Source organism: Rhipicephalus sanguineus, chromosome 7 (genome assembly GCF_013339695.2).
Source record: "Rhipicephalus sanguineus isolate Rsan-2018 chromosome 7, BIME_Rsan_1.4, whole genome shotgun sequence".
In the NCBI taxonomy this organism is placed as follows: domain Eukaryota; kingdom Metazoa; phylum Arthropoda; class Arachnida; order Ixodida; family Ixodidae; genus Rhipicephalus; species Rhipicephalus sanguineus.
In genome coordinates this window covers 128828143-128855213 of record NC_051182.1, presented here as the reverse complement: position 1 = coordinate 128855213, position 27071 = coordinate 128828143, and the positions used below count along the sequence as shown (strand labels likewise).

At 47.3% G+C, this 27071-nt stretch overlaps 1 protein-coding gene across 7 annotated transcripts in view; it reads left to right on the top strand.

The window, feature by feature from the left end:
- Nucleotides 1–405: 405 nt before the first annotated feature.
- Nucleotides 406–27071, top strand: part of LOC119399902 (uncharacterized) — a 114970-nt gene continuing 88304 nt past the window's right edge. For 2 of the 7 annotated variants that reach the window (XR_007416943.1, XM_049417892.1), the window contains exon 1: nucleotides 11916–11996. Coding sequence is in view for 1 of the 7 variants with exons in the window: in XM_049417892.1 (XP_049273849.1) it covers nucleotides 11922–11996 (75 nt within the window). In the remaining 6 variants the exon portion in view is untranslated. Of the gene's footprint in view, nucleotides 483–7908; nucleotides 8235–11915; nucleotides 11997–13862; nucleotides 13951–27006; nucleotides 27022–27071 lie in introns of those variants that run through there. The other 5 variants (XR_007416950.1, XR_007416949.1, XR_007416948.1 and 2 more) reach the window with 5 other exon arrangements.

The following is a 27071-nucleotide window of genomic DNA, read 5'->3' as shown; positions in this document are numbered from 1 at the left end:
AACAAAGCCAATTTAAAGAGAAATTATTGTTGTATTTCAGCAATATTACTCGCACTCTCTAGAAAGGAGATTACTTCAACGCTCTCACTGATTAGATTTTCAATACCTTTTGCAAATTGTCGCCGTCAATAAGAGTACACTGTTGTTTGAAAACCGTAAATTTCTTAAATAATCCACTACGACTTGATTTTTATATGGTCCCATTCTAGTCCTATAAATAGTTCTGAACGTGCAACCAATGGCTTGTCGGAGCCTTTGCTCGATCACGATATCTGGCTTTTCTTGTGGAGAAGCAGTGTAGCTGTAGAATCTCGGTGCCTGTTGGCTATGATATTGACCTGTATTTCAAGTGCTGTCAACCAACGGAGTGCCTCCAACAATTCTCACATCCCTATTGTGTTTTAATTGATCACATTTAATTGATCATGTCAACACCATGAGTCCTACAGCACGATTTCATGAGTAAAGCTTGCACTGTAAAGGTAAACGTGTCTCTCCTGCTGTTCGAAATTGCCTTCGTGATTACTTAATTGTACTGCTTAATGTAGGTTGATTAATAGGAAGTTCTCTATATCTCACACGTGTCATTTTGCTTACTAGTATAAAATATTGGCTTAACTTAATGTTAAGTTATTCGCTTAAGTTAGCTTAATATTGTCTTACTTTAGTAATACTTTGATGCAACTGCATTAGAGAACTTCGATTGTGCTCGTACATCTGTCTGTAGCAAAAATTACCGTGGTATTGCTTTAAGCGAGGCTGCCTGGCGGAATAGAAGCTCGCAAAATAAACTATCCTAAATACAACAAACTTGTAAGCGCCACTGAGACAGCCTTTTTCTTGCATGACATGACAAAACAGCTGCACGAGTTCGAGAGCTTTCCGAAGGAGAGTTTCCGAAAAAACGATGATCAGATTTTGTGGTTCGCCATGAAATTGGCCGAAAGAGGTAAGTTGTGCTGTGTTTAAGTGGGTGTGCTACACTGGACTAGATGATGCATGTTCACAAATAAGGATATAACATACACAAGATATCTTTATGCGTCTTCGATTTATTTGTTTGCATATCGTCCAATGGGCACTGGAGGAGGGAACTTGAAATTTTATGCACAGATATAATGCACCTAGAGAATAGCAAGAATAGAAGAGAAACCAACCAAGTTGTACACAAGCGAATGACAAAAGAAGCAGGAAAGAACATGACTCTTAAGGGCTCGTTTTCTTTGTTAGACACAATATTAATGAGAACTAACAGACAATAACGCCACGGAATGTATAGGGGGTGTTATCTGTAGTATTTAGAATATAAATGTGAAGAAAGTAAAGTGGACGAAAAGATAACCTGCCGCCGGCAGGGACCGAACCGGCGACCTTCGAATAACGCGTCCGATGCTCTACCACTGAGCTACGGCGGCGGTCATCCTCCCGTCCACTTTATGGGGTATATATGTGCATTTAAACCTTGGAGTGTTAGTCAGCGCCATTCGCAGCCACGGCGGCGAGTGTGGAACACTCGCCGCCATGGCTGACATGCAAGCTATACAATTTGCCCTTGGGGTACCAAGTAGAGCCCTGATGAGATACTTTACTACAGAGCCACCTTGAATGACTTCAGTGAGCTCGCGGAAGCCCACCTGACGGCTCAGTACCACCGCCTATTGAACACCCTCACTAGTAGGCTTATCTTAATCTCTCTATAAATATTACCCGAGCACCGATGGCCACGGAAAAGAATTAAGATATTCCCCAGTATATTCATGAAAGCTTTGATCTCGCTCTTCTCCCTAAAAATGTGTATCATGTTCACCACGAGCGTGGAAAGCAACAACGAGCTAAATTCCTTCAGAGATGTTCTTTATTTTTCAAAGATGTAAAAACGCGGAGTATCCGCGTGGACAGAAACTCGCTTTATAGGCACTGCAGGCGCTCAGTCATCGCCGCTACCTTATATATTGTGTATTCCTTATTTAATGAAAGCAAGCGCGGCACCCTGTCACGGCCGGTGCCGTAGGCGGGGTGACTTTTTTTTTTGGGTGGATGCGTTCCGTTAACCAAATGTACAAGCCATTCAGGGCAATAAAATGAGAATGATAAGAGTACTGCTCGTGTGACAGCTCATTTCTTTTGTTCGGGGATCTGAAATATATATTTGATAGGATAATCTTGGTACAAGTGAGTCAATATTAAGATCGTTGTGGGTTAGTTATTCGCCTTCCTTAGTTCAGAAATTAGAAAGGTGTTGGAGAGACCCTTCTTTTTTACGCGTTCAGATTTTAGTGACAACTCCGCAAGATTCTTTATCATTTGGCGGTAGAAAATGTCATCGCAGTTGGTTTTTAACGTCTTGCTGAACAGTGCACAAAATGAGTAGGTACGTGCTAGGTGTGCATATATGTGCGTATTTTATTTACCACAAATTCAAAGTGTCTGTGAGCTGTTTTAGACAAATTACTAACTGGGTGGGAAAATTTCTGTGATTTTTGTCGTTTTTTTACTAAACTGCAGGACCGAATGTCGTTTTATTGAGTAACGACATAAACTTGCGGACTAAAGCATTAATAAACGACGTGGAGACCTACTCGGCCACAGACGAGAAGATGCTCGGATACTTTGGCCCAGAGACACCAAAGCACTGTCATCCAGCAAAGTAAGGATACACTTATTCTACCAATTCCACGCGAAATAGCGTGAACAAACTTAGCTGCGTCATCGTGGATGATCTTTCGACTTTTAATATTGTTTAGAGGCAAACCTGAAACCCTTAGACGTTTTAAGCCTCCCGCGGTGCATCACTAATATGACGCTTAGAAATAGCACTTGCGTTGTATGCAAATCTGCACTACTAGTTTCAAGGTATGTCATGCACAAATAAGGGCTACAGACAAAGCACGAGGACTGCCCAATATATTTTCAAAAAAGTGAAATTGGCGCACCTAAACACGAACACAAAGAGGAGCCAGACAAGGACAGGCGGTAGACTAACAGTCTGTTGTCTGACAGTGGCCACCTGTCCTTGTAGTCTCTGTGTTACGGCGTTATTTGCGCTAATTGCGCTTTGATAAAAATGCAAGACCAACTAGCCCAACAGCCTGTTCTACTGAAGTAGATCGCCGAGTACTTCAAAGGAAAAGTTCTACCCATAGTAAGAGACCAATAGCCTCTTATATTTGTGCAACACAACAAGAATACAGAAAGAAATATTTATGAGAAATTAAAACAAAAGCTTTGATACTACAGGTGAAGTCACACTCACGGCCATAAATGACCATAATGAGAGCAACTGCACCTTTGAGTCCTCGGGAACGAACACGTATTCCGCAGAGAGAGACCAAGTGAATAAGATGGCCGACGTGTCCGAAAAGCGGAGGGCGGGGATCCACTGTTCAGTCTTCAGGAAAGGAAACCCCAGAAAGACGAACGGCGGTACTATCCCTCGTCACCTGACCATTGCTCCTCTGCAGGGCGCCACTGTGAACTGTGCACGCGCTCACACGTCTATTCATGCGCTATACTTTGATGCTTCGCACTGCGCCCCATCAAACTCGTTAATGAGTTTAGCCTCCACTGATAGAACACTGTAGCTGATAAAAACTGCTTTCTGGCCACAAATGGTGCAGGGACCCGTAAATAAAAAAAAAAGCCGCTGTTACATGTGCCGCAACGCGCGTGCGCAAACACTTGCGTTAAGGATGGCAGCTCCTAGTAAGAAATACACACAGGAGCTGTATAAAGCAACTCGTCAAATCCATGTCACAGCCGTCAAACACTGAAACACCCGATCTACCGTGTGAACGCAGCTTTGTGGTACATTTGCACGTGGATTGCGTGGAGACTCGGCGGTACACGCAGTGTATAGGTGGCTGTAGGATAGCAAGGGACATGGTTTTGATAAATACATATAGCAGTCAAAAACTCCAGCAGGCTGTCGGCCTTAGGGAATACGCAATTTGGGCCTGACTGTGACTGTCGGCTGTGACAGTGTCTATGCGACTGTCTGAATGCAGGAGGTTAGGCCAGGCCCAGTATTTTAGCAGTTGTGCAATACAGTGTTAATTTAGCACCAGTGACAACCCAGTGTCATCAGTTTGTGTATTTGTGTGGCAATGCTAGGGTTGCATGAGTAAGAGTGCCGAAGATTAATCTTTGCTCGTTGCCGCACCTTTATACGCAGCCGCAGGTTCCTGTCAACTATTTCGGGGTAGGGTGCATCTCGTGCAACAGATCGAGAAACATCGTGGGTGCCATGCCTTGCTCGAGTGTCTTTGACTGACGACGTACCAATTGCATATCATAGACACGAAAAATGGCAGAAAGCAAAGCTGCCACTGCACTGTTTTGCACGGTGGCTGCCTCGCTAAACAATGAACGTAAGGCAATGAAACGGCCATAGCTCCATCGCTGCAGCGATAGGTTCAAGAAGGCGATAATGATATTGGAAGAAAAAAAATTGGTGATACCTCAGGTGTGTGATCATTAGGCAAAGAAACGTAACTGGCTGTGCATGCATGTTAATGAGATCCAAAATATCACCCTGAAAAGCTATTCAAAATTATGCAATACAAACTTTTACTAGGTTTTCATTCAACACCCTTTGACTGAGCATGCAATGCTGCAGGTAAGAGCCCGACTATGTAACCCAAGACACAGCAGCAATGCTGATGTAATGTCCATATAGCAATGAGGAGTGACAAAACAATGAGTGAAGGATTGATCTACATGGCATCGGCTGTTTGCACTTCTATTCGCCCACATACTATATTCACTTTCCTGGAAATGAATGCCTCTATACATCAGGATTTGGTTTCATTTAGTAAAGAATGTTTTAAAGTCCCCAAGGAGGTGACTTTTTCTCCCCACAGATCATCTGAATGGACTAACGTTGAGTCCGCAGATTTAAATTTTACCGGGCAGCCGTTAGTACCCGCAGTTGCACCTCAATGGATGAACGGTCGGTTTACTCAATACTCCATTCAGATGAACTCTTTATTCCCAGTTCAAATGATCCGTTAATCTCCAGGGACTTTCTGCATTTACTATCCGCAAGGCTTAATACTTTTTTCGCGCGTTTTCCGCGGGGAGCAAAAAAGAATGCGTGTGTCACGGGAATCGCAGTCAATGCGACAACGAAAAACAAAATTGAGGCAATGAAACGTTTTATTTTTCTCTACGCATGTGAAGTTTCTGCTTTCCTTCATTTAATTCACGGTAAAATGTCCAGTATAGCTCCAGCCGTGTTGTCATAACTCGTACAGTTCATTTTGTGAGGCTGCTTCAGCGCAAGCGATAGATGACCGGTATTGCACGCACCAGCGCATACAGCATTCTGCACGTAGGGGACAACGGCTGTATCCCGCAAAGCACAAAAATATTGCAAATAGTTAGTCACACCTGACATAGAGAATGAAGACGCACGCACATGGCAAATATCCTCAAGGTGAAATAAAAACAAAGGTCTAAATTATGGCATGCAAATAATTTCACCATGATGTCATACATCATCAAAGCCGCTTTTAGAGCCACATAGCGCAATTGCGGCAGCAGCAGCCATCACGCCGAGGCGCCGCCAACCACCGTGCCGCCAACGAGTCGGCGAGTTTTCTGCGAGCGCCGTCGTGCAGCTCGAGCACGCCCGTCAGGCGCCGCTACCGCCAGCGAATCTTGAGCTGTACAGCGAGCGAAAGTGGGGCCACCTCCTCGACTGTTTGCGAGCGAGCGTCGACGGTAATGACGACCAATTTCCACAGAGTTCCGAAGCGCAGCCAAAGTCGACTAGCTGAAGCACCCGCCAACCCATGCCGGTGCACTTCAAATGCGCGACATAAAATCCAGCTAGTTGCCGGCGACCGCAATGCGTTTTGGACGAGTCGCAGAACAGCGGCGAGGCCTCTGCCCAATATCGCGAGCTCACAGCCCATCAACACGGCGAATCTTCGGGGAGCGAGCACGTCCGGGCGGCCGACGAAATGGCGCGCAATATCGATGCGGTCACAAAGCACAGGCCAGCTGGCGCCCAAGCCGGCCCTCGCGGTACCTTTCGTGCGCGTGATGTACAACACGATCGCGTCCGTTACCGGCAATCGCGATCACTTTCGCGCACGCGATAGGTATGGCAGAATAAAGAGTGATCACTTACTTGTGAAAGAATCCAGCGCATATTTGTGCCCAGAGTCGGTCGGATTGAAATCATGGATCCGATAGGCCTACTGTGTTGTCGGCCACCATTCCCTGCCGGTGGCGACGCAGTGCCGTTACTACGCCGGAGATATACAGCGCGGTGTCGCGACATGTCGAGACCAGCTCCAGACTTCATGGGTGCGGCGAAAAGTAAAAGCAGCACCACACGCTCATCCAAGCATCCGTTTATATCGAGGGCACCGCGGCGTAGTTCCTAGATAGTCGAACTCTCCGAGCGCGACACAACCGCCAACACGCCACCACGAAAACAATTGGGAAGACTGACCCAAGAGTGAGGAGGGCGGTTAGTTGTCCTGACAACGTTCTGCACACGGAACGTATCTCTTCACACGGCCTGCATCTCCCGCGCGGTTGATTCCTTTGCAAATTAACTGGTTTTCACACTGCACGCATCCCTCTGCGGTTGCTCCTCAATGGTCTATCCGTTCATCGCGCATTGGAGTGTACGTAGTCGTCTTTTTTACTTTACGTTATGCTTCTCTGTCGCTTAATTGCACTACATGCTCCATTTATTTTCCTTCTGCAGGTTGCCCAGTGCGCCAGAGACGCTATAACGTTTGTGCATGACACCAAGGCTTCTAGCCCTCGGAAAATACTGTGTCCCAGCGCGAAAGATGTAGGTGAACAATTATTCGTAAACCCGCTGTGGGCGCATATTGGCGCTACCGCGCTGCGTGGCTTTTCACTTAGTGTCTCCGTCTCAATTGACCAGACAGGTTCAGCAGATACTTTTCATGGAGGGTGTAGTTTTAAAATTCAGTTATTTGAAACTGATGGGCCATGAAGTAGCTTATTGGTGCCGCTCCGTCTGAATGTGTGTGTTCAAATGGCTATATTGATGCTGCTGGATTGATTACGTAAAGAGTGTATTATAGTCGAGAAGGAAGGCTTGCTTTTATTGTGAACGAGGGATGAAATGCGGGCTTGCTAGTAACACATTTTTAGTAGGTTTCCTTTTAGCACGAATAAAAGACAGTACAAAGTAGGCACACAGATGTGGCCCATAGACCGAGAAATGAGAAAGGTCGGCAGTTATGTCGTACGTATACCGGTTGTCGGGCAACCTAAAGAGAATTGCACGCCGAGGTAACACATACGTGTTTTTTTAGCGCCTAAGAACTAATGAGCCCATGTTGAAAAACAATGCTAGAGAAGGAAAGCGATCCGGGCTGCCCAGTCATGCACAGCATCCCCTTAACGTGCAGGGCCTGTTACGTCGGGCAGTCAAGATGCTGCATCAATAATAGATTGCGTGACCACAAAAATAAAGTTGGCAAAAGCACACATAATTGATTCCTCGCACTCCATTGTAATCGGCATCAACGTTACCCTCTCTTTCGGTCCAGTTAACTAACAAGGCTTTTAATAGACGTGCGTATCAGCAAGCGGTCATTGGCACTATCCGACAAATAACAACAATGCATGCCCATTTCTTGAAACATCACTGCATCTTTTCGCTTTGTTCACCATGATCGCGTGGCTGTGACTCGCGAGGCGAGTGCATAAGTGTACGCTGCTTTCCAAAAAGAAACTATTGTTGGAAGTTAGCGCCGCTTCAAACAAAGCCACTTTAATGTGAAATTATTGTATTTCAACAATATTACTCGCACTTTCTAAGAAGGAAAGATTAACTTAATGGTCTCTCTGATTAGATTTTCAATACCTTTTGCAAATTGTCGCCGTCAATAAGAGTACAGTGTTGTTTGAAAACCGTAAATTTCTGAAATAATCCACGTCCACTTGATTTTTATATGGTTCCATTCTAGTCCTATAAATAGTTCTGAACGTGCAACCAATGGCTTGCCGGAGCCATTGCTCGATCACGATTTCTGGCTTTTCTTGTGGAGGAGCAGTGTAGCTGCAGAAACTCAGTGCCTGTTGGCTATGATATTGACCTGTACTTCAAGTGCTGTCAACCAACGAAGTGCCTCAAACAATTCTCACATCCCTATTGTGTTTTAATTGATCACATTTAATTGATCATGTCAACACCATGAGTCCTACAGCACGATTTCATGAGTAAAGCTTGCACTGTAAAGGTAAACGTGTCTCTCCTGCTGTTCGAAATTGCCTTCGTGATTACTTGTATTGCTTAATATAGGTTGATTAATAGGAAGTTCTCTAAATCTCACACGTGTCATTTTGCTTACTAGTATAAAATATTGGCTTAACTTAATGTTAAGTTATTCGCTTAAGTTAGTTTAATATTGTCTTACTTTAGTAATACTTTGATGCAACTGCATTAGAGAACTTCGATTGTGCTCGTACATCTGTCTGGAGCAAAAATTACCGTGGTATTGCTTTAAGCGAGGCTGTCTTGCGGAATAGAAGCTCGCAAAATAAGCTATCCTAAATACAACAAACTTGCAAGCGCCACTGACACAGCCTTTTTCTTGCATGACATGACAAAACAGCTGCACGAGTTCGACAGTTTTCCGAAGGACAGTTTTCGAAAAAATGATGACCAAATCTTGTGGTTCACCATGAAATTGGCAAAAAGAGGTAAGTTGTGTTGTGTTTGAAGAGGGTGTGCAACACCGGACTAGATGATGCATGTTCACAAGTAAGGACATAACGTACACAAGACATCTTTATTCGTTTTCGATTTATTTGTTTGTATATCATCGAATGGGCACTGGAGGAGGGAACTTGAAATTTTATGCACAGATATAATGCACCTACAGAATAGCAAGAAGAGAAGAGAAACCAACCAAGTTGTACACAAGCGAATGAGAAAAGAAGAACCAGTGATGAAAAGTCTTCAACAGCGAGTATCGCTGCAGCATCGGTTTAGGACAGAGTTTTAGAATGGAGGACCCAAGGCACTAGGTCTCCGAGCGGCCTTAGGTAGGCTGCTCTCGAGTTTGGAAGAACAGCCCAATTGTAGAGTTGGGTAAACGCAAGCGGCACTTATTGAAACATATGGGACGCCACACGTGCGAAAATTAGTTCTAGACTGGAACAGGTTTTTTCCATTATAATCACATTTTTCCTGACTTATCAGCACCTAACTAGGCACTGACATGCAAGCTATACAAGTTTGCCATTGGGGTACCAAGTACAGCCTCTTGCGAGAGACTTGACTACAGTGCCACCTTGAATGACTTCAGTGAGCTCGCGGAAGCCCACCTGACGGCTCAGTACCAGCGCTTATCGAACACCCTCTTTGGTAGACTTATCTTAAGCTCCCTAAATATTACCCGAGCACAGATGGCCAAGGAAAATTTTGATATTTCCCACTATATTTATGAAAACAGCCATCTCCCTCTTCTCCCTAAAAATGTGTATCCTGTTCACCACGCGCATGGAAGGCAATGACGAGTCATATTCCTTCAGAAATGTTCTTTATTTGCAAAGACGTCTCTAATAACGCAAAGTATCCGTGTGGACGGAAACTCGCTTTATTAGTTGACTCGAGTGGCAGTATTGCGACGTCAGCATGCGTTTGTGTCTCGTCTTCGGAGGGTGGTGGCACTCGCCGCAACAATTGCTCATTCGTTTAAAGACCACTATGAATACCTTCCGAGCTGGTAAGGTTTGCAAGTTGCTGGACAGCCCTAGTGATTCTGGCCCATCATGCGCCATCAAAACTCGTTTCATTACTCTGGATCATATGTCGTCAAAAGAATGTGGAATTTATTCAGACTGACTCCTTCAATATTCTTTGCCCTAAGAACTCACTCGGACTCAGATTCGCCAAAACGTTCCTCAACCTGACTCGCTCGTACACACTCATTATAATTTTTCTCAACGGAACTCACTCGAACCCACAAAAATTTTACTCACCCGGACTCACTCAGACTCAGACTCGCGTCTCGATACGAGTCGGAGTGAGTTGAGCGAGTCGACTCATGAGTGAGTGTGCTGATCAATGGCCACAAGCTTTAATCCCTTAAGGACTAACCGCACCGGGTATAACCGTTAGTCTCCATGCAGCTAACTGTTTCTCCCTACAGATCACGTCAATGCACTAACGTTGAGTCCGCAAATTTACACCTTACCGGGCAGCCGTTAGTACCCGCAGTTGCAGCTATTGGATGGACGGTGGGTCCCCTCAAATACTCCATTCGGATGAACTGTTTAATCCCAGTTCAAATGATCCGTTAATCCCCAGTGATTATTTTCTGCAGTTACTATCCGCAAGGCTTAATATTTTTTTGCGTGCTTTCCGCGGTGAGCAAAAAAATCGCGCGGAAAAGAACGAGCGAAAAAAATATTTAGTCATGCGTGTATCACGGCATTCGCAGTCAATGCAACAACGAAAAACGACATGAAACGTTTTATTTATCTCTATAGATATGAAGTTTCGGCTTTGTTTCATTTAATTCACTGTAAAATGTCCAGTACAGGTCCAGCCGCGTCGTCATAACTCGTATAGTTCTTTTTGTGAGGCTGCTCCAACGCAAGCGATAGATGACTGGTATTGCACACACCAGTGCAAACAGCTTTCTGCACGTTGTGGCTGCGGCAGCTGCAGCCATCACGCCGAGGCGCCGCCAACCACCGTGCCGCCAACGAGTCGGCGAGTTTTCTGCGAGCGCCGTCGTGCAGCTCGAGCAAGCCCGTCAGCCGCCGCTACCGAGCCAATCTCGAGCTGTACAGCCAAAACCTCCTTGAGTACAGCGAGCGAACGCGGGGCCGCCGTCACGAACGGCGCCGGGGATGCCGGCGGTAATGGCGACGAATTTCCACAGAGTTCCGAAGCGCAGCTAAAGTCGACTAGCTAAAGCACCCGCCAACCCATGCCGGTGCATTTCAAGCGCGTGACATACAATCGAGCTCATATCCGGCGGCCGCAATGCGTTTTGGACGAGTCGCAGAACGGCGGCGAGGCCTCTGCCCAATATCGCGAGCTCACACCCCATAACAACGGCGAATCCTCGGGGAGCGAGCACGTCCGGTTGGCCGACGACAATGGTGGCCCATATCGAGGCGGTCACAGAGCACAGCCCAGCTGGCGTCCAAGGCGGCCCTCGCTGTACATTTCGCGCGCGTGATATACAACACGATCGCGTCCGTTACCGGCAATCGCGATCATTTTCGCGCACGTGATACGTACGGCAGAATAAAGAGTGAACACACACTTGTGAAGGAATCCAGCGCTGATTTGTGCCCAGAGTCGGTCGGGTTGAAATCGTGGATCCGATAGGCCTACTGTGTTCTCGGCCACCATTCCCAGCCGGTGGCGACGCAGTGCCTTGACTACGCCGGAGATATACAGCGTGGTGGTCGCGACATGTCGAGACCAGCTCCGGACTTCATGGGTGCAGCGAAACGCAAAAGCAGCACCACACGCTCATCCAAGCATTCGTTTATATCGAAGGCACCGCGGCGTAGTTCCTAGATAGTCGAACTCTCCGAGCGCGACACAACCGCCAAGACGCCACCACGAAAACAATTGGGAAGACTGACCCAAGAGTGAGGAGGGCGGTTAGTTGTCCTGACAACGGTCTGCACACGGAACGTATCTCTTCACACGGCCTGCATCTCCCGCGCGGTTGATTCCCTTGCAAACTAACAGGTTTTCACACTGCACGCATCCGTCTGCGGTTGCTCCTCAATGGTCTATCCGTTCATTGCGCGCGCCTGTTGGGCTGCGTTACTCCTCTTTCTCGCAATTTTGCCTTAGAGAGCTCGTAGTTGTCTTTTTTTACTTAAGGTTCTGCTTCTCTGTTGCTTAATTGCACTGCATGCTGCATTTCTTTCTGCAGGTATGCCATTCCGCGATGCTGGCAGCCAAATTTGTCAATGACACCCTGACAGAACGCCGCGGGAGGATCATCTCCCAAGGAGCCCGCGAAGTAGGTGAACAATTATTTGTAAACCCGCTGTGTGGGCGCATATTGGCGCTACCGCGCTGCGTGGCTTTTCACTTAGTGTCTCCGTCTCAATTGACCAGGCAGGTTCAGCAGATAATTTTCATGGAGTGCTTAGTTTTAAAATTCAGTTATTTGAAACTGATGGGCCATGAAGTAGCTTATAGGTGCCGCTCCGTCGGAATGTGTGTGTTGCAAATGGTTATATTGATTGCTGATGGATTGGTTTTGTCAAGAGTGTATTATAGTCGAGAAGGAATGCTTGCTTTTAATGTGAACGAGGGATGAAATGCGGGCTTGCTAGTAACAATTTTTAGTAGGTTTCCTTTTAGCACGAATAAAAGACAGTACAAAGTAGGCACACACAGATGTGGCCCATAGACCGAGAAATGAGAAAGGTCGGCAGTTATGTCGTACGTATACTGGTTGTCGGGCAACCTAAAGAAAATTGCACGCGGAGGTAACACATACGTGTTTAACGCGTAAGAACTAATCAGCCCATGTCGAAAAACAGTGCCAGAGAAGGAAAGCGATCCGAGGTGCCCAGTTATGCACAGCATCCCCTTAACGTGCAGGACCTTTTACGTCGGGCAGTCAGGAAGCTGCATCAATAATAGATTGCGTGACCACAAAAATAAAGTTGGCAAAAGCACACATAATGGATGCCTCGCACTCCATTGTAATCGGCATCAACGTTACCCTCTCTTTCGGTCCAGTTAACAAGGCTTTTAATAGACGTGCGTATCAGCAAGCGGTAATTGGCATTATCGGACAACGAATAACAATGTATGCGCATTTCTTGAAACATCACTGCATCTTTTCACTTTGTTCATCATGATCGCGTGGCTGCGACTCGCGAGGCGAGTGCGTAACTGTACGCTGCTTTCGAAAAAGAAACTATTGTTGGAAGTTAGCGCCGTGTGTGTCCATGTGTGCCTACTTTGTCCTGTCTTTTATTTGCGCTTCAAACAAAGCCACTTTAATGTGAAATTATTGTATTTCAACAATATTAGTCGCACTTTCTACAAAGGAAAGATTAATTTAACGCTCTCTCTGATTAGATTTTCAATACCTTTTGCGAATTGTCGCCGTCAATAAGAGTACAGTGTTGTTTGAAAACCGTAAATTTCTGAAATAATCCACGTCGACTTGATTTGTATATGGTCCCATTCTGGTCCTATAAATAGTTCTGAACGTGCAACCAGTGGCTTGCCGGAGCTATTGCTCGATCACGATTTCTGGCTTCTCTTGTGGAGCAGCAGAGTAGCTGCAGAAACTCAGTGCCTGTTGGCTATGATATTGACCTGTACTTCAAGTGCTGTCAACCAACGGAGTGCCTCAAACAATTCTCACATCCCTATTGTGTTTTAATTGATCACATTCAATTGATCATGTCAACACCATGAGTCCTACAGCACGATTTCATGAGTAAAGCTTGCACTGTGAAGGTAAACGTGTCTCTCCTGCTGTTCGAAATTGCCTTCGTGATTACTTGTATTGCTTAATGTAGGTTGATTAATAGGAAGTTCTCTATATCTCACATGTGTCATTTTGCTTACTAGTATAAAATATTGGCTTAACTTAATGTTAAGTTATTCGCTTAAATTATGAGCTTAATATTGTCTTACTTTAGTAATACTTTAATGCAACTGCAAGGAATGTTGAAATCTTCGATTGTGCTCGTACATCTGTCTGGAGCAAAATGATCTGTCTGGAGCAAAAATGACCGTGGTGTTGCTTTAAGCGAGGCTGCCTTGCGGAATAGAAGCTCGCAAAATAAGCTATCCTAAATACAACAAACTTGCAAGCGCCACTGAGACAGGCTTTTTCTTGCATGACATTACAAATCAGCTGTACGAGTTCGAGAGCTTTCCGAAGGAGAGTTACCGCAAGAACGATGACGAGATAGTCTGGTACGCCATCAAATTGACGGAAAGAGGTAAGTTGTGCTGGGTTCGAAGTGGTATGCTACACCGGACTAAATGATGCATGTTCGCAAATGAGGATATAATGTACACAACAATATATCTTTATGCGTTTTCGATTTGTTTGTATATCGTCCAATGGGCACTGGAGGAGGGAAGTTGAAATTTTATGCACATATATAATGCACCTAGAGAATAGCAAGAAAAGACAACCAAGTTGTGAACAAGCGAATGACAAAAGAAGAACCAGTGATGACGAAAGTCTTCAAGAGGGAGTATCGCTGGAGCATCAGTTTAGTACAGAGTTTTAGAATGGAGGACCCAAGGCACTAAATCTCCGAGCGGCCTTAGGTAGGCTGCTCTCGAGTTTGGAAGAACAGCCCAGTTTTAGAGTTGGGTAAACGCAAGCGGCGCTGGGTGAAAACGAATGCGACGCCACACGTGGAAAAACTAGTTCTAGACCGGAACAGAATTTTTCCATCTCTATAATTTCCATTTTTCCTTCCTTATCAGCGCCTTATTAGGCCTGAGGAAGGTAAGGTTACTTCACTGACATGCGAGCTATACAAGTTTGCTCTTGGGGTACCAAGTACAGCCCCCTTTGAGAGACGTTACTACAGTGCCACCTTGAATGACTTCAGGGAGCTCACGGAAGCCCATCTGACGGCTCAGTACCACCGCTTATCGAACACCCTCACTGGTAGGCTTACCCGAGCACAGATGGCCCAAGGAAAAATGTGATATTTCCCACTATAATCACGAAAGCTTTCATCTCCCTCTTCTCCCTAAAAATTACACCGTCTCCCGCTAAAGGCAACGATGTGGGGATGCGAAGCAGCGGAGAGACGTTGACGTTTTGATTCGGCTTCCCGAGCCCGGATTGCAGGGTCTGCTTGCCGCCAATTACGTTTCCTTTCGGCTTCGCGAGTCCGAAGTTCGGGATCGCGGCAGCGGCCCGAGCGGTCATCGCGGCGCTGCACAGGAGAGAGAATGATGCGCGCGCGCTCCGTCGTTTTCATACCGCGGAACTACCGTGGCGCCCCCCAGCGGAGTATGCAGCTGTTGCACCACCCGTCGTGCGCGCCGCTCCGTAGAGTAGGATTCCAAGGGGATAGGAGGGGGGCGGAGCGTAGAAGCGGAGAAAGAGGGGGACGCACGCCGCTCCATATTCCTACAGGAAAGAGAGGGGGGCGCCTAGGAGAGAGAGGGCGAGGTGACGCGCATGCGCAGTGGGGGTGGACGCCGCGGGAAGGAGGGAGGGACGGACAAAGCCCCCGCCATAACCTGCTTCGCATCTAAAATGTGTATCCTGTTCACCACGAGCGTGGAAGGCAACAACGCGCTAAATCACTTCAGAAATGTTCTTTATTTGCAAAGATGTTGTCTCTGTTAATAACGCAGAGTATCCGTGTGTATAGAAACTCGCTTTATTGACTCCACCGGCAATGAGGCTGGTGGCACTCGCCGCACCAATTGCTAATTCGTTTGTCATATTAAGTGTCTCAAAAACTACCATAAACAACTTTAGAGCCGGTAAGGTTTGCAACTTGCAGGACAGCCGTAGTCATTCTGTGCCATAATGCACCATCCCAACTTGTTTCATTACTGGTAATTAATAAGGAAATGACCCACGTAAGTGCTTGATCTTTTTCGAAGCGAGCGCAGGCTAGACTAAGGGACGCTTCAGAAGCCAATAATCTCTTTCCTGCATTTACCTCCAAAGAAAGCTTCCTTACATACATACCACTACATTTGTGGGCACTGGCATTTGTGGGCATTTGTGTGTCAGGAACGCCGGAGTAAAGGCGACAGGGTTTGGCGGCCTCGCCAAACCCTGTCGCCTTTACTCCGGCGTTCCTGACAAAGGCTCCAGGTTAAACTACGAACCCGCACTTTTCCCTCCCTTGCCTTTCGCCAGAATATTTCCCTGGGAACGTACCCTCAATCGGACTGCAAGTTTTGTTCTGTCAGTAGAGCGACCTTAATCACATTATGTGGCAGTGTAAAAAAATTACACCATCTCCCACTAAAGCGAACCATGTGGAGATGCGAAGCAGCGAATGGGTCGAGTAAGGTTCCGTTCATCACGGGCACCTTTCCCGATGTTAATGCGTCCTTCCAAGTGGAGCACACCATGAATTCACGGTATAGTTGCTGTTGCCGTTACTCGTCCCGAACTCTTGTTGGAGCACGCCACGCGGGTTCAACGCGCGTCTGCAGAATCTCGTTCCCCGACGTCATTACGTGACTGCTGAGAGAGTGTAAAAACTTGAGAGGCCACAGCGTCTTATCCAGCCCCTTACACATGCCCGAACGCGCTAGCGCGTGCCAGCACGCATGGTTTTGCCTGCGTTACGCCAAGCTAGGGCAGCATACGGTAGCCCGAGCCTTAAAGTGCTCGGCACGTATCATCATTAAGGCGGTCGAAGAACAACAGGAAGAAGACTCCTCCTTGGCGCGAGCGCGCGCTCAATATGTTACAGATGGCTATGCTAGGTGGTAGAAAGCGGATGGTCGCGAAGGGACGAACACAGCCCCGAGCAAAAGCGAAAGGAGGAAAAACTGGAATTATAAGGTATTCGTGGAATCGCAGCTCTTCTCCTAAAAACTTGCCTACAATATCGATGCCAGCGTGTGGCTATAGGAAACCACGTGTCTACATGCTAGAATATCACCACAGCAGTCCCTCAGGGAAGTATCATAGGCCCATTATTGTTTTTACTATATATTACTGAGATAACAACTATTAGCAACGATCGAAGTTATATTTTGTATGCGGATGACACAAGCCTCTTATTTAAAAGCAGCGACATAAAGCACCTCACCTTAGTGATCAACGAAACAATGGAAAAACTTCGTACATGGAGTGCTGCAAACTATTTCTTAATAAATTCAAAAAAAACAAAAACAAACAAAAGCTGTGCTGTTCCATGCGCGTCCAAGCTCGCTTATCTTAGAACCAATGATAAAGTTCGACAACGGTAACACTGAAATAGTGGATACTATAAAAACGCTAGGAATACTTTTCAATAAAAACATGAGCTGGGATCATATACCATATAATTCAATACCATATAATTCCAGTTTTTCCAAAAGTATTTCATGATTGATTCGATCGAACGCCTTCGAGTAGTCTACAAATACACGGATGCACCATTCCTTGTTTTCAATGGACTCAAGAATTAATTTTTTTTTTGCTTTAGGAGGGCTGTTTCTGTGGACCTTTTAGGTAGGAAGCCATACTGTGAAAAAGTAATCAAGTTAAATTTCATGCAGAATTTCATTAGCCGTTTATAAATGATCTTCTCCAAGCCCTTAGAAACAAATGGGCAGAATTGAAATTGGCCTATAGTTGGCCATGTCATTTCTGTCACCACTTTTAAAAAGCATACTGACTTTAGCTACTTGCATCAGTTTTGGAAAGCAACCTGAAGATATTGTAAGCCAATACTGGTGCTTTAATTCAACCACGCGTTTAACCGGAATTATCTCTGTGCCATCAATATCACGTGCTTTGCTGTTTGTAAACGAGTCAAGTATAGCCTCATTCGCTGGTTCGAGATACATGCTCGAAGGGTTCCTGTTTATAGCATGACTTGTCCTACTCGACCTTCGCGGACAGGACACAACATCGCTGAGAAACTTAATAGCAAGTTCGGACCCCTCAATATGATGTCCTTCATGGCTTAGCTTCGTGACTGCTGGCGAGACTGGTGTGCGATTTAGCAAACTGTTGAGCTTATTATTCCACATCTGCGCACTGTCCTTACATTTCTCTTTACTAAATTGATTGTGCAGAAAACAGCGCTTTTCATTTTTTTAGAAAAGCGTTAAGCTTATTACGCTAATTTTTTGTAAATATCGAAATGCTATGGTCTTAAGAAATTTTTGGAACAATCTTGCTTTCTTTTGTATTATGCGTAGACGCTCGCGGATGATCTATGGTTTCCGGATTTTGTTACATTTTGGCTATGTTTTTTTCTTTAAAATGCTCGAAATATCTAGGTTTGAAAGCACAAATGAAAGCCTCGTAGGCAGCATCCGCCGTTAAAGAATAAAGAACGGTAAACGTCTGTCGAAGTTTATTTTTCAAGGCATGCGTAGAAGGCGCTTAAAGTTGTAGGCACGATATTTTCTACCGTCTTTACGTCACTCATTCACGCGTGTGTAAGTTGGTATTCACCCCTGATAAAGAAATAAATTGATAAGTGGTTGCTGATATCGCAATTCAGGACACCGGTTGTCAAGCTTTCTGTATTTGTTTCTAATAAAAGGTCGATGAGTGTCTTTGTGTGGGATGTAACGCGTGTTGACGAATCTGTTATGATGGCGTGACCAGTGACTCTACTGCTGGAAAAAGTGGCAATATTTATTGTGGCAATATTTTTATGATATGAATATTTAGGCCTCCGCCAGAATTAGTTTCGCTTTTTCAAATTCACATGATTTAAAAGCTCTTCAAGGTATTCAATGAAATTTTGCATTTGTCCCTTCGGTGGCCGATACAGGACAGTGAAAAAAACATTCGAGGGCTAATAAGGTCAAACACTCTTATGTCCTGGGATATAATGGAAAACTGGGTATCGACTTCACATTCTAACTCACGTTTCACGAGAACTTCTAAACCTCGACCTTGCTTATGTTGCCTATTAAGGAAGAAGCTTTGATAACCACCACGGTTGGAAAATTTCAGTATTTGTAGAGCACCATGTCTCCGTAACCATTATGACGTCGAAATTGAAAACAAACTCATCTAAGAAAACTGACAGACCATCTTACTTGTTTCTGAGGGAACGCAAATTCAAGTGAAAACACGTGAAAGGGTTTTTAGAAATGCATTGTTAACATATTCTGGGGACAGCCATTGCAAAAACGCTAAAAAGCAAAAGAAATGTGCAGTCGACGCGAACTAGGTAATCCTTTCTAGATCACGCTCACTGCGAATGTGCACAATCGGGTGACGTTTCATCTTGCCTGGTCAAAATCTTGCCGCTGCTTAAGCATACAAATCGCCAATTTTTCACTCTTTTGCGCAAGCGCAGTGATTCCACTCCTGCGCCAACTGCGCCAAAGTGCGCCAAATTGTATTTACTGCGCCATCCTGATAATATCGACGAAATTTGCGCCAAATTGCGCCAAAGTCTCGGGATTGGGGGCGTCTATCAACGGCAATCGCACCGCCGGCGCGTCAGAACATGTGCAGCTCGATCTTGGGGCTGCCAATAAGTCGCAATCATGGACCAAGAATTATTCCGCTGAATAAATAGAGCTCGCGCGTGCGTTCCGAGTAAGCCACGATGCCATGCACGGTGCCGACGCAGCTTCTGTTCTGCAAGTCGGCTCGACAGCAAAACGCGCTCTCCGCAGAGGCTCGTGACGTCTAGGCCTACATCGGTAGCGAGAAAGTGCGACGGCGATTCATCGGCGGACGTCGTCTGTTCCCGAAACGCTGCTGATAGCTCGTTTCAAGCGTCGCACGGCACGTAAGGAAAGCAATGTTCAGTAATAACTACATGAGTGCCGCTAAAATGTCTGTCACTTCTGTTTCCGGACATCGCGGAATGAAATTGGGATCGCTCGCAGTAGATATATGGGACAATATCGAATTTTCCTTGCTTCGCGTTTATGGAAGAGCACGCGAACGGTGGAAACGCGTTGACACTTTTCCTCAGATATACTCTATCCATGGATCTTCATCTAGAACAGCTTTTTCGTAATTCCTTCTGCCAGCTCGTCTGAGTTTGTAATCACTCTGCGGTAAATACCCCCTAAAAGGCCCTGCCCTTTCGAGCTCACGTGCTAGGGCTCCAATTCGAATTTTTTGCTTGCTTTTTTAAAAATGTCATCTCATTAGTAAAATCATATCTCCTGGTCGGAGCAGCCGCAAATGCGCAGCTGTCATTAGCGGGCCCGTCGCTGACGGCCCACAGTGAAAGCGGCTGCGAAGAAATGAATGCGACACCAAAAAATTGTATTGTGAAACGAAGTAAGACTAGCAGCTAACTCTTTTGGATCCGATCTCGCGTAACTCAACAAAACGCTGGTTTAAGAGAATATGGCCCCTCCAGGAACCGAAGAGTTTTCTTGCTCCGAGTTTTCTAAACGCGAAGTAAGCGTTGCGAGCACAGCAAGTTTACGAGCCGTCTCCTGATGCCTCGAGATAGCGCGCGCGCAAGCGACTGCGCCCTTCGAACAATGCGGTCCCCCCCCCCTTCCGCTTCCCTGGCGTCCCGTCATGCTCCTTACGAAAGACGGGCGGGGCGTTTCCTCTCTGTTTGATGAGCAATCGACGGCAGGCCCGCACGCGGGAAGATGTTCTCATGCGCTGTTCGCGCGGCGGAGACAGACGGCCGGCTAGTTTAATCTCCGCTTCAGCCGCGTTCGTCGCCAGCGCTCGCGAGCTTTTACCCGCGGCAACGGCAACGGCGACGGCAAAAATCCGCCGAGAGTGTCCATATAATTGCTATCGCAAGGGTCAATGTACGGGGCAGATTTCGCCCCCCACCCTTTGGTGATTAGGGGGGGGGGCGCCCCCCCCTGTGCGCACGCCTATGCTCCTGAGATGATTTTTTTCATGAGATTTGCAATGAATCGAAATATTTCTAGCCTTCATAAGAGCCCCATAATAATACTCACGTGCTTGAATGTTAAAGGAGCACTGACATCAAATTTACGCATGTCAAGATTTTTTGCGTCCAGGAGTAGTTATCTACCCCCTATTAGCGATTCGCGACCGAAAATGCAACTGAGGGACGAATAGCTATCTGTTTTATTGATTTATATCACCGGTATCTAGCACGATTGAAAACGGCCGGCAAGCCCGCCATTTCTTAGCGCTGGCAGCGCTCCCTCGCGGTCAATTCCAGACCACGCCCCAGTTTACCACTTGTCCACATAAAGGAGTGACGTGAGGATCAGCTGCTCAGCTAACATTTCGTCTGCTAGGCGCGCACGTTCAGTCATGCCTTGTCACCAGCGTCGTCGCCGTCAAAAGTATCGACTTGTGTTGAAGACGACATTCTGGAACTTAGAATCACCGCGATACGCGACGTCGCGAATCATTTTCGCTTCGACCCTTTGCAAAACAGCGATTCAGAAATGGTCGCCGTTCCAAGCAGCAACGAGGAGGTGCCCGGGGACGCGCGCTTGGGCCATACTCGCTGGTGTGTCTCAATTAGCTATATCAGAGAATTTTAGCGTGCACAGAATTCCGGTATACGTAAAGGGGTCTATGGAATATCAGCATAGCGAATGCACACCAGCGGAGAAATAGAACACAACAGGTTTCTACAATAACAATTCTGTGCTTGCCAGGTTCTTCTTTGCGCCGCCAGATGGCCCCACCTGTCCAGCCTCTCACGGTTACGGCTGCAGTAACCCGGTATTACGCTAGCGCAAGGAAGTCTACGGACGAACTAACATTCACTGATAAGTCTACATAAGTGCTACTTGTTAACGATGATATTCATCAGGGGCGTAGCCAAGGGGGGGGGGGGTTGGGGGGGGTTCAACCCCCCCCGAAATGTTTCAATAACGCACGCACGAACATAATGTATGGTTGAACCCCCCCCCCCCCCCCGAAAAAAATTTCTGGCTACGCCCCTGGTATTCATCTATAGGCTGCTCCACTTTGATAGCTTGTGGTCGTGTTGGCGTGTACCGTACGTGTAATGAAACGCCACGCACTTTCCGCTTTTTCCGCGCCTTGACGAGCAGGTCCGTACTACGCAGCGGTTCCCCGACATGCTGGCACGTAGTCGCTCCGATTGATCGCACTCGCGCCGAGGATTACACGAGAAATCAGTCGATACGACACGATGAATCGCAGGCACGGATCGGGACAGCAAGGAGAGCCACTGGCTGGGAGTGAGAGTCGGCGAGAGCGTCGCCTGGCGTCGGCGGCACAATAAGTACACTCAGATCGTCGACGTCACTGTTACTGGCGTATCGTCACTCAGGATGGTATTTGCGGAATGTATCACACTTGTTACGTAGCACTAGTGTCGATGTCGCAGCGTGATCAATCTTCCGTTGAGCTTTCGTACGCTGCTTGCCCTCGGAATAAAATTACTTCCACGCGACGGACGCCATTCAAATTTGGCCAAAGAGACCTATGCATACCGAGCAATCGAATGAAGGGCACATCTCGACTTTGAAATTTGATGTCAGTGCTCCTTTAATGCAATATGCTTCTGTATTGCACTCCAGGATATAAAATTCGGTGCTCCAAAGTGCTCCCAGATGCAAAATTATCTGCTCCAAAGTGCTCCAAGATGAAAATTTTGCTGCTCCAAAAATTGCTCCAAATCAGAAGTCCTCGGTAGCATCACTGCAAGCGCCATGCCAAGATGCTCTAGCATTGGGCAAAGATGCTCGTTAACAAACAGCGGTGGACCGGGGGAAAAACCCAGTTCATGAGTTAACAGGCGTGACTTTTTTGCTTTCTGCAGGACTGAATCCCGCTTGGTGCGGCTCTTGAACTGCACGATTATGTTTGGGGTACAATCAGCATTCCTTGTTAGATGGCACACTTCAGTGTCTGTTTCTATGATAGGTTCACTCAAAGCCACACAGATTTTGTGCTAAGCTTTAGGAAGGCTTTCACCTTTAGTCAAAGGTAGACCTTTTCTCTCGAGATTGCGGTTTCTTGAGTACTGCTCAGACACAGTGACGCGGTTCTCGAGTTGAGAAGATCTGCTTTGATAGCGTTGAGCAATCGCTTGCGTGTTAATTGCCTAGAGCTCCTTGCTTCCTTTCGCGACTTGATTTTCATCACGCTTGACCTTTTCGAGTTCGTCATGACAGAAGTCAAGGCTTGCCTTCAGCTATCTGAGTTCTTTTCTGACTTCGCGTTCCAACTTAGATTTGAAATGTGACATTTCCTTCCTAAGGTCCGGCATGCAGACCATCAACAGCGCGGATGAAGTCGATCTGGACCCGAAACGCAACCATGGCGTCGCGAACGTCTACGACAACCGACTGTATGGTCGAACCATGTTTGCGGCCAGTGGATATTTAGTTTTCGCATGGAAGGAACTGGCAAAGCGCCTCGGGCAGCCAATAGACGACGTGCCCGTGATGTACGAGGACGTCCGTATACACCGGGCTACCAGCAGTCGACACAGAGGTAGGTGACGCGTCTGAAGGCTCTTGTAGTAGAAAGGTCGGACATCCGCTGGAGCTACTATCGTAGACTCGTAGGACCCTATGCCTACAGGCGCGCGCAGGGTAGCATGTTTGGGTACATCGCAACCAGCCCACAAGTGTTGAAGATTGGACGAGTTGGTTCGTCGTATTTGAACTGGTATAGCACATTACGGGAAGAAAGAAACGGCCGAGCAGAAAGGCGAAAGAGGACAGAGCGCTATAGCGCTCTGTCCTCTTTCGTCTTTCTGCTCGGCCGTTTTTTTCTTCCCCGTAATGTGCTGTACCAGTTCAAGTGCAAATAGCCCCAATTTCAATGCTAGTGCGAAGGATTTTCCATGAGGAGTGGGGGTAACTTGGTTCACCGGCGTTTCCCACGCCTGTTTGTCAAGTCCGAGATAAAAGTAGCTTTGCGTTGGATGCCGGTGAAGCGATAACGCCCTTCTCACAACGGCCTTAAGGGGGGGGGGGGATTCAGCATTAGGGGTGTTCAGCCGCTATTATCGTCGAAAAGCTGCTTAGCCAAAACCCTGCACATAGAATAATGGCCGGAGAGTCCCACAGACTATACTTATGGGACAGACTTCGCGCCCCCTTAGATAACTAGGTGGTGCGACCACACCTGATGCACACGCCTGTGCCTACAACAGCAGCGCCAGTACGCAAAGCCTAGCCGCCGCGGTGGTACAGTTTCAATCGCTTGTCTGTAGAGTAGTCGAGCACCGTCCGCTGGCGCCCTACGCAGCTGCTACTTCGCGTGATCTACAACCTTCTGTTCATGCTTGAATTATAGAATATGGATCTTGCATGCGGTACGGCTATGTTCGCTATCACTGACTTCAGTCTCTGCCTATCTATGCAAAAAAAAAGGCGACTGAAGCGGTCAGCCCCGTGGCCGCTCTGAACAAGTTTCATTCATACTGTACAGTGGTTACGGTGCTCGACCGCTGACCCGCATGGCGCGGGTTTGACCCCAGCCGCGGCGGTCGCATTTCGATGGAGGTGGAATGCTGGAGACCCGTGAACTTAGATCTAGGTGTTCGTTAAAGAACCCCGGTGGTCGAAATCTTGGGAGACCACTTCACTACGGCGTATCTCATTACCATACTGTCAGTTTGGCTCGTAAACAGCAATTATTTTGAGAATGCATAGCCTAGCGAGTGAAAAAGGCGAAGTCCTCGCCGTAACATCGAGTTTCCGATCACTAGGAAAACGTCCGTAAGTAAAAAAAAAAAAAAAAGTAAGCATGAGCGGCATTCAATGAACGATGTAGCTTCAAGTGTGTTAATTATAATATGTGGTTTGGCGTGTCAAAACCAGGCTCTGATAACGAGGCATGCCGTAGTGGAGGGCTGCGGAAGTTTGGACCATCTGGTGTTCTTGAAAGTGCACTGACAACGCACGGTACACTCTTATAGCATTTCGCCTCCCTCGAAATGCGACCACCACGACTGGAATCGAAACCGAGACCTTCGGGTCAGCAGCCGAGCACCATAACCACTATACCACAGCACCTGACTTGTCTTGAAGGTCTACGACACCGTGGACAAGGAAACCGCTTATTTCTATTTCGTCGTATTAAACGCGATAACCACACCAAGACACAGACAACGAAAGGAACATACACAACGCTACCAGCAGGGATCAAGAACCAGGGGAAACGATTCTTTCGTTGTATGTGTCCTGATGCGCTTACCGTTTTCAATACGTCAGATATCTAACTAATGCGGACCCAGACCGTAGTTCAACTTGGTGCTGCAGGCCCAGTAAAAGTTTTCGTGGGCACCTCCGACATCATGGGCACCTCGGGCGAGTAAGGAGGCAGTGTGGCCGCCACTGGCCTGGTTCGCATCGCCAAGGACGAAAGAAAGCCACCGGACATAGAGACATCGGAAATGCCTGCCCACGAGAGCACCTATGAACTGGAGGAGCGGGACATTTACCAGGAGTTGAGGCTAAGGGGCTACGAGTACGAAGGGTGCTTCAGGGGCATCATCAAGGTAAGCTTGAACCGTGAGTAGTTCGCCTGCACTTGTGTTGCTCAGGAGTCACATGCTGCGTTGCGCAGTCCGGAAAGTGCATGTGAGCTGCAGCTGATGTAACATTGCGTGAATGTAGTTTTGAAATATTTTGGGAAGGTGTGGCTGGGGGGGGGGGGGGGGGCAGTAGAACTGGAGAAATTGGAAACAGTGCATGCGCTGCAGGCTTCATGAACTTGTCACTGGTGCAGTGGTACACTGCGATGAGTCGGCACGGGTTGCAGCCTTTTTCTCGCATAACGTTAGCTTGCAAGTAGAAACATCGGTATTACCAACAGTGAGTCTATTGGACTTCAATTCTGTAGCCCTCGGATCATGCGTTGCATTTCAGATTACATGGGATGTGTAGTAGTTATTCAGTGCTTCCACCCATGAACAAACGGTGTGACATTGTGCTCGTGTACATACCCTTCCTTGTAGACATGGCATTTTTTTTTGCAACAGCACAAAAACAAAACAAAACAAAAAACAACGAAATGTTTTATTTTTCTCTATAGATGTGAAGTTTCTGCTTTCCTTCACTTAATTCACTGTAAAATGTCCAGTATAGATCCAGCCGCGTCGTCATAACTCGTACAGTCCTTTTTGTGAGGCTGCTCCAAGGCAAGCGATAGATGACCGATATTGCACGCACTAGGGACGCCGACCATGTAGCGGGGTCATGCTTTGGCCCTTAAACTCTTTCTTTTTCTTTTTATAATAAATGTTTTTCATCATCATCATCATCGGCGAGTTTTCTGCGAGCGCCGTCGTGCAGCTCGAGCACGCCCGTCAGCCGCCGCTTCCGCCAGCGAGCGAAAGCGGGGCCACCTGTTCGACTGTTTGCGAGCGAGCGTCGAGGAAGCCGACGGTAATGGCGACCACATTCCAGAGTTCCGAAGCTCAGCTAAAGTCGACTAGCTAAAGCACCCGCCACCCCATGCCGGTGTATTTCAAGCGCGAGACATACAATCGAGCTCGTTGTCGGCGACCGCAGTGCGTTTTGGACGAGTAGTAGAACAGCGGCGAGGCCTCTGCCCAATATTGCGAGCTCGCAGCCCATCACCACGGCGAATCCTCGGGGAGCGAGCACGTCCGGGCGGCCGACAATGGCGCCCAATATCGAGACGGTCACAAAGCACAGGCCAGCTGGCGCCCTAGGCGGCCCTCGCGGTATATTTCGTGCGCGTGATCTACAACACGATCGCGTCCGTTACCGGCCATCGCGATCACTTTCGAGCACGCGATACGTACGGCAGAATAAAGAGTGATCACTTACTTGTGAAAGAATCCAGCGCAATTTGTGCCCAGAGTCGGTCGGATTGAAATGGTGGATGCGATAGGCCTACTGTGTTCTCGGCCACCATTCCCAGCCGGTGGCGACGCAGTGCCGTGGCTACGCCGGAGATATACAGCGCAGAGTCGCGACATGTCGGGACCAGCTCCAGACTTCATGGGTGCGGCGAAACGTAAAAGCAGCACCACACGCTCATCCAAGCATTCGTTTATATCGAGGGCACCGCGGCGTAGTTCCTAGATTGTCGAACTCTCCGAGCGCGACACAACCGCCAACACGCCACCACGAAAACAATTGGGAAGACTGACCCAAGAGTGAGTGAGGAGGGCGGTTAGTTGTCCTGACAACGGTCTGCACACGGAACGTATCTCTTCACACGGCCTGCATCTCCCGCGCGGTTGATTCCCTTGCAAACTGGTTTTCACACTGCACGCATCCCTCTGCGGTTGCTCCTCAATGGTCTATCCGTTCATTGCGCGAGCCTGTTGCGCTGCGTTACTCCTCTTTCTAGCAATTTTGCCTTAGAATGCACGTAGTCGTCTTTTTTACTTTACGTTATGCTTCTCTGTCGCTTAATTGCACTGCATGCTGCATTTCTTTTCTTTCTGCAGGTATGCGATTCCGCGATGCTTGCCGCTAAATTTGTCAATGATACACTGACAGAACGCCGCGGGAA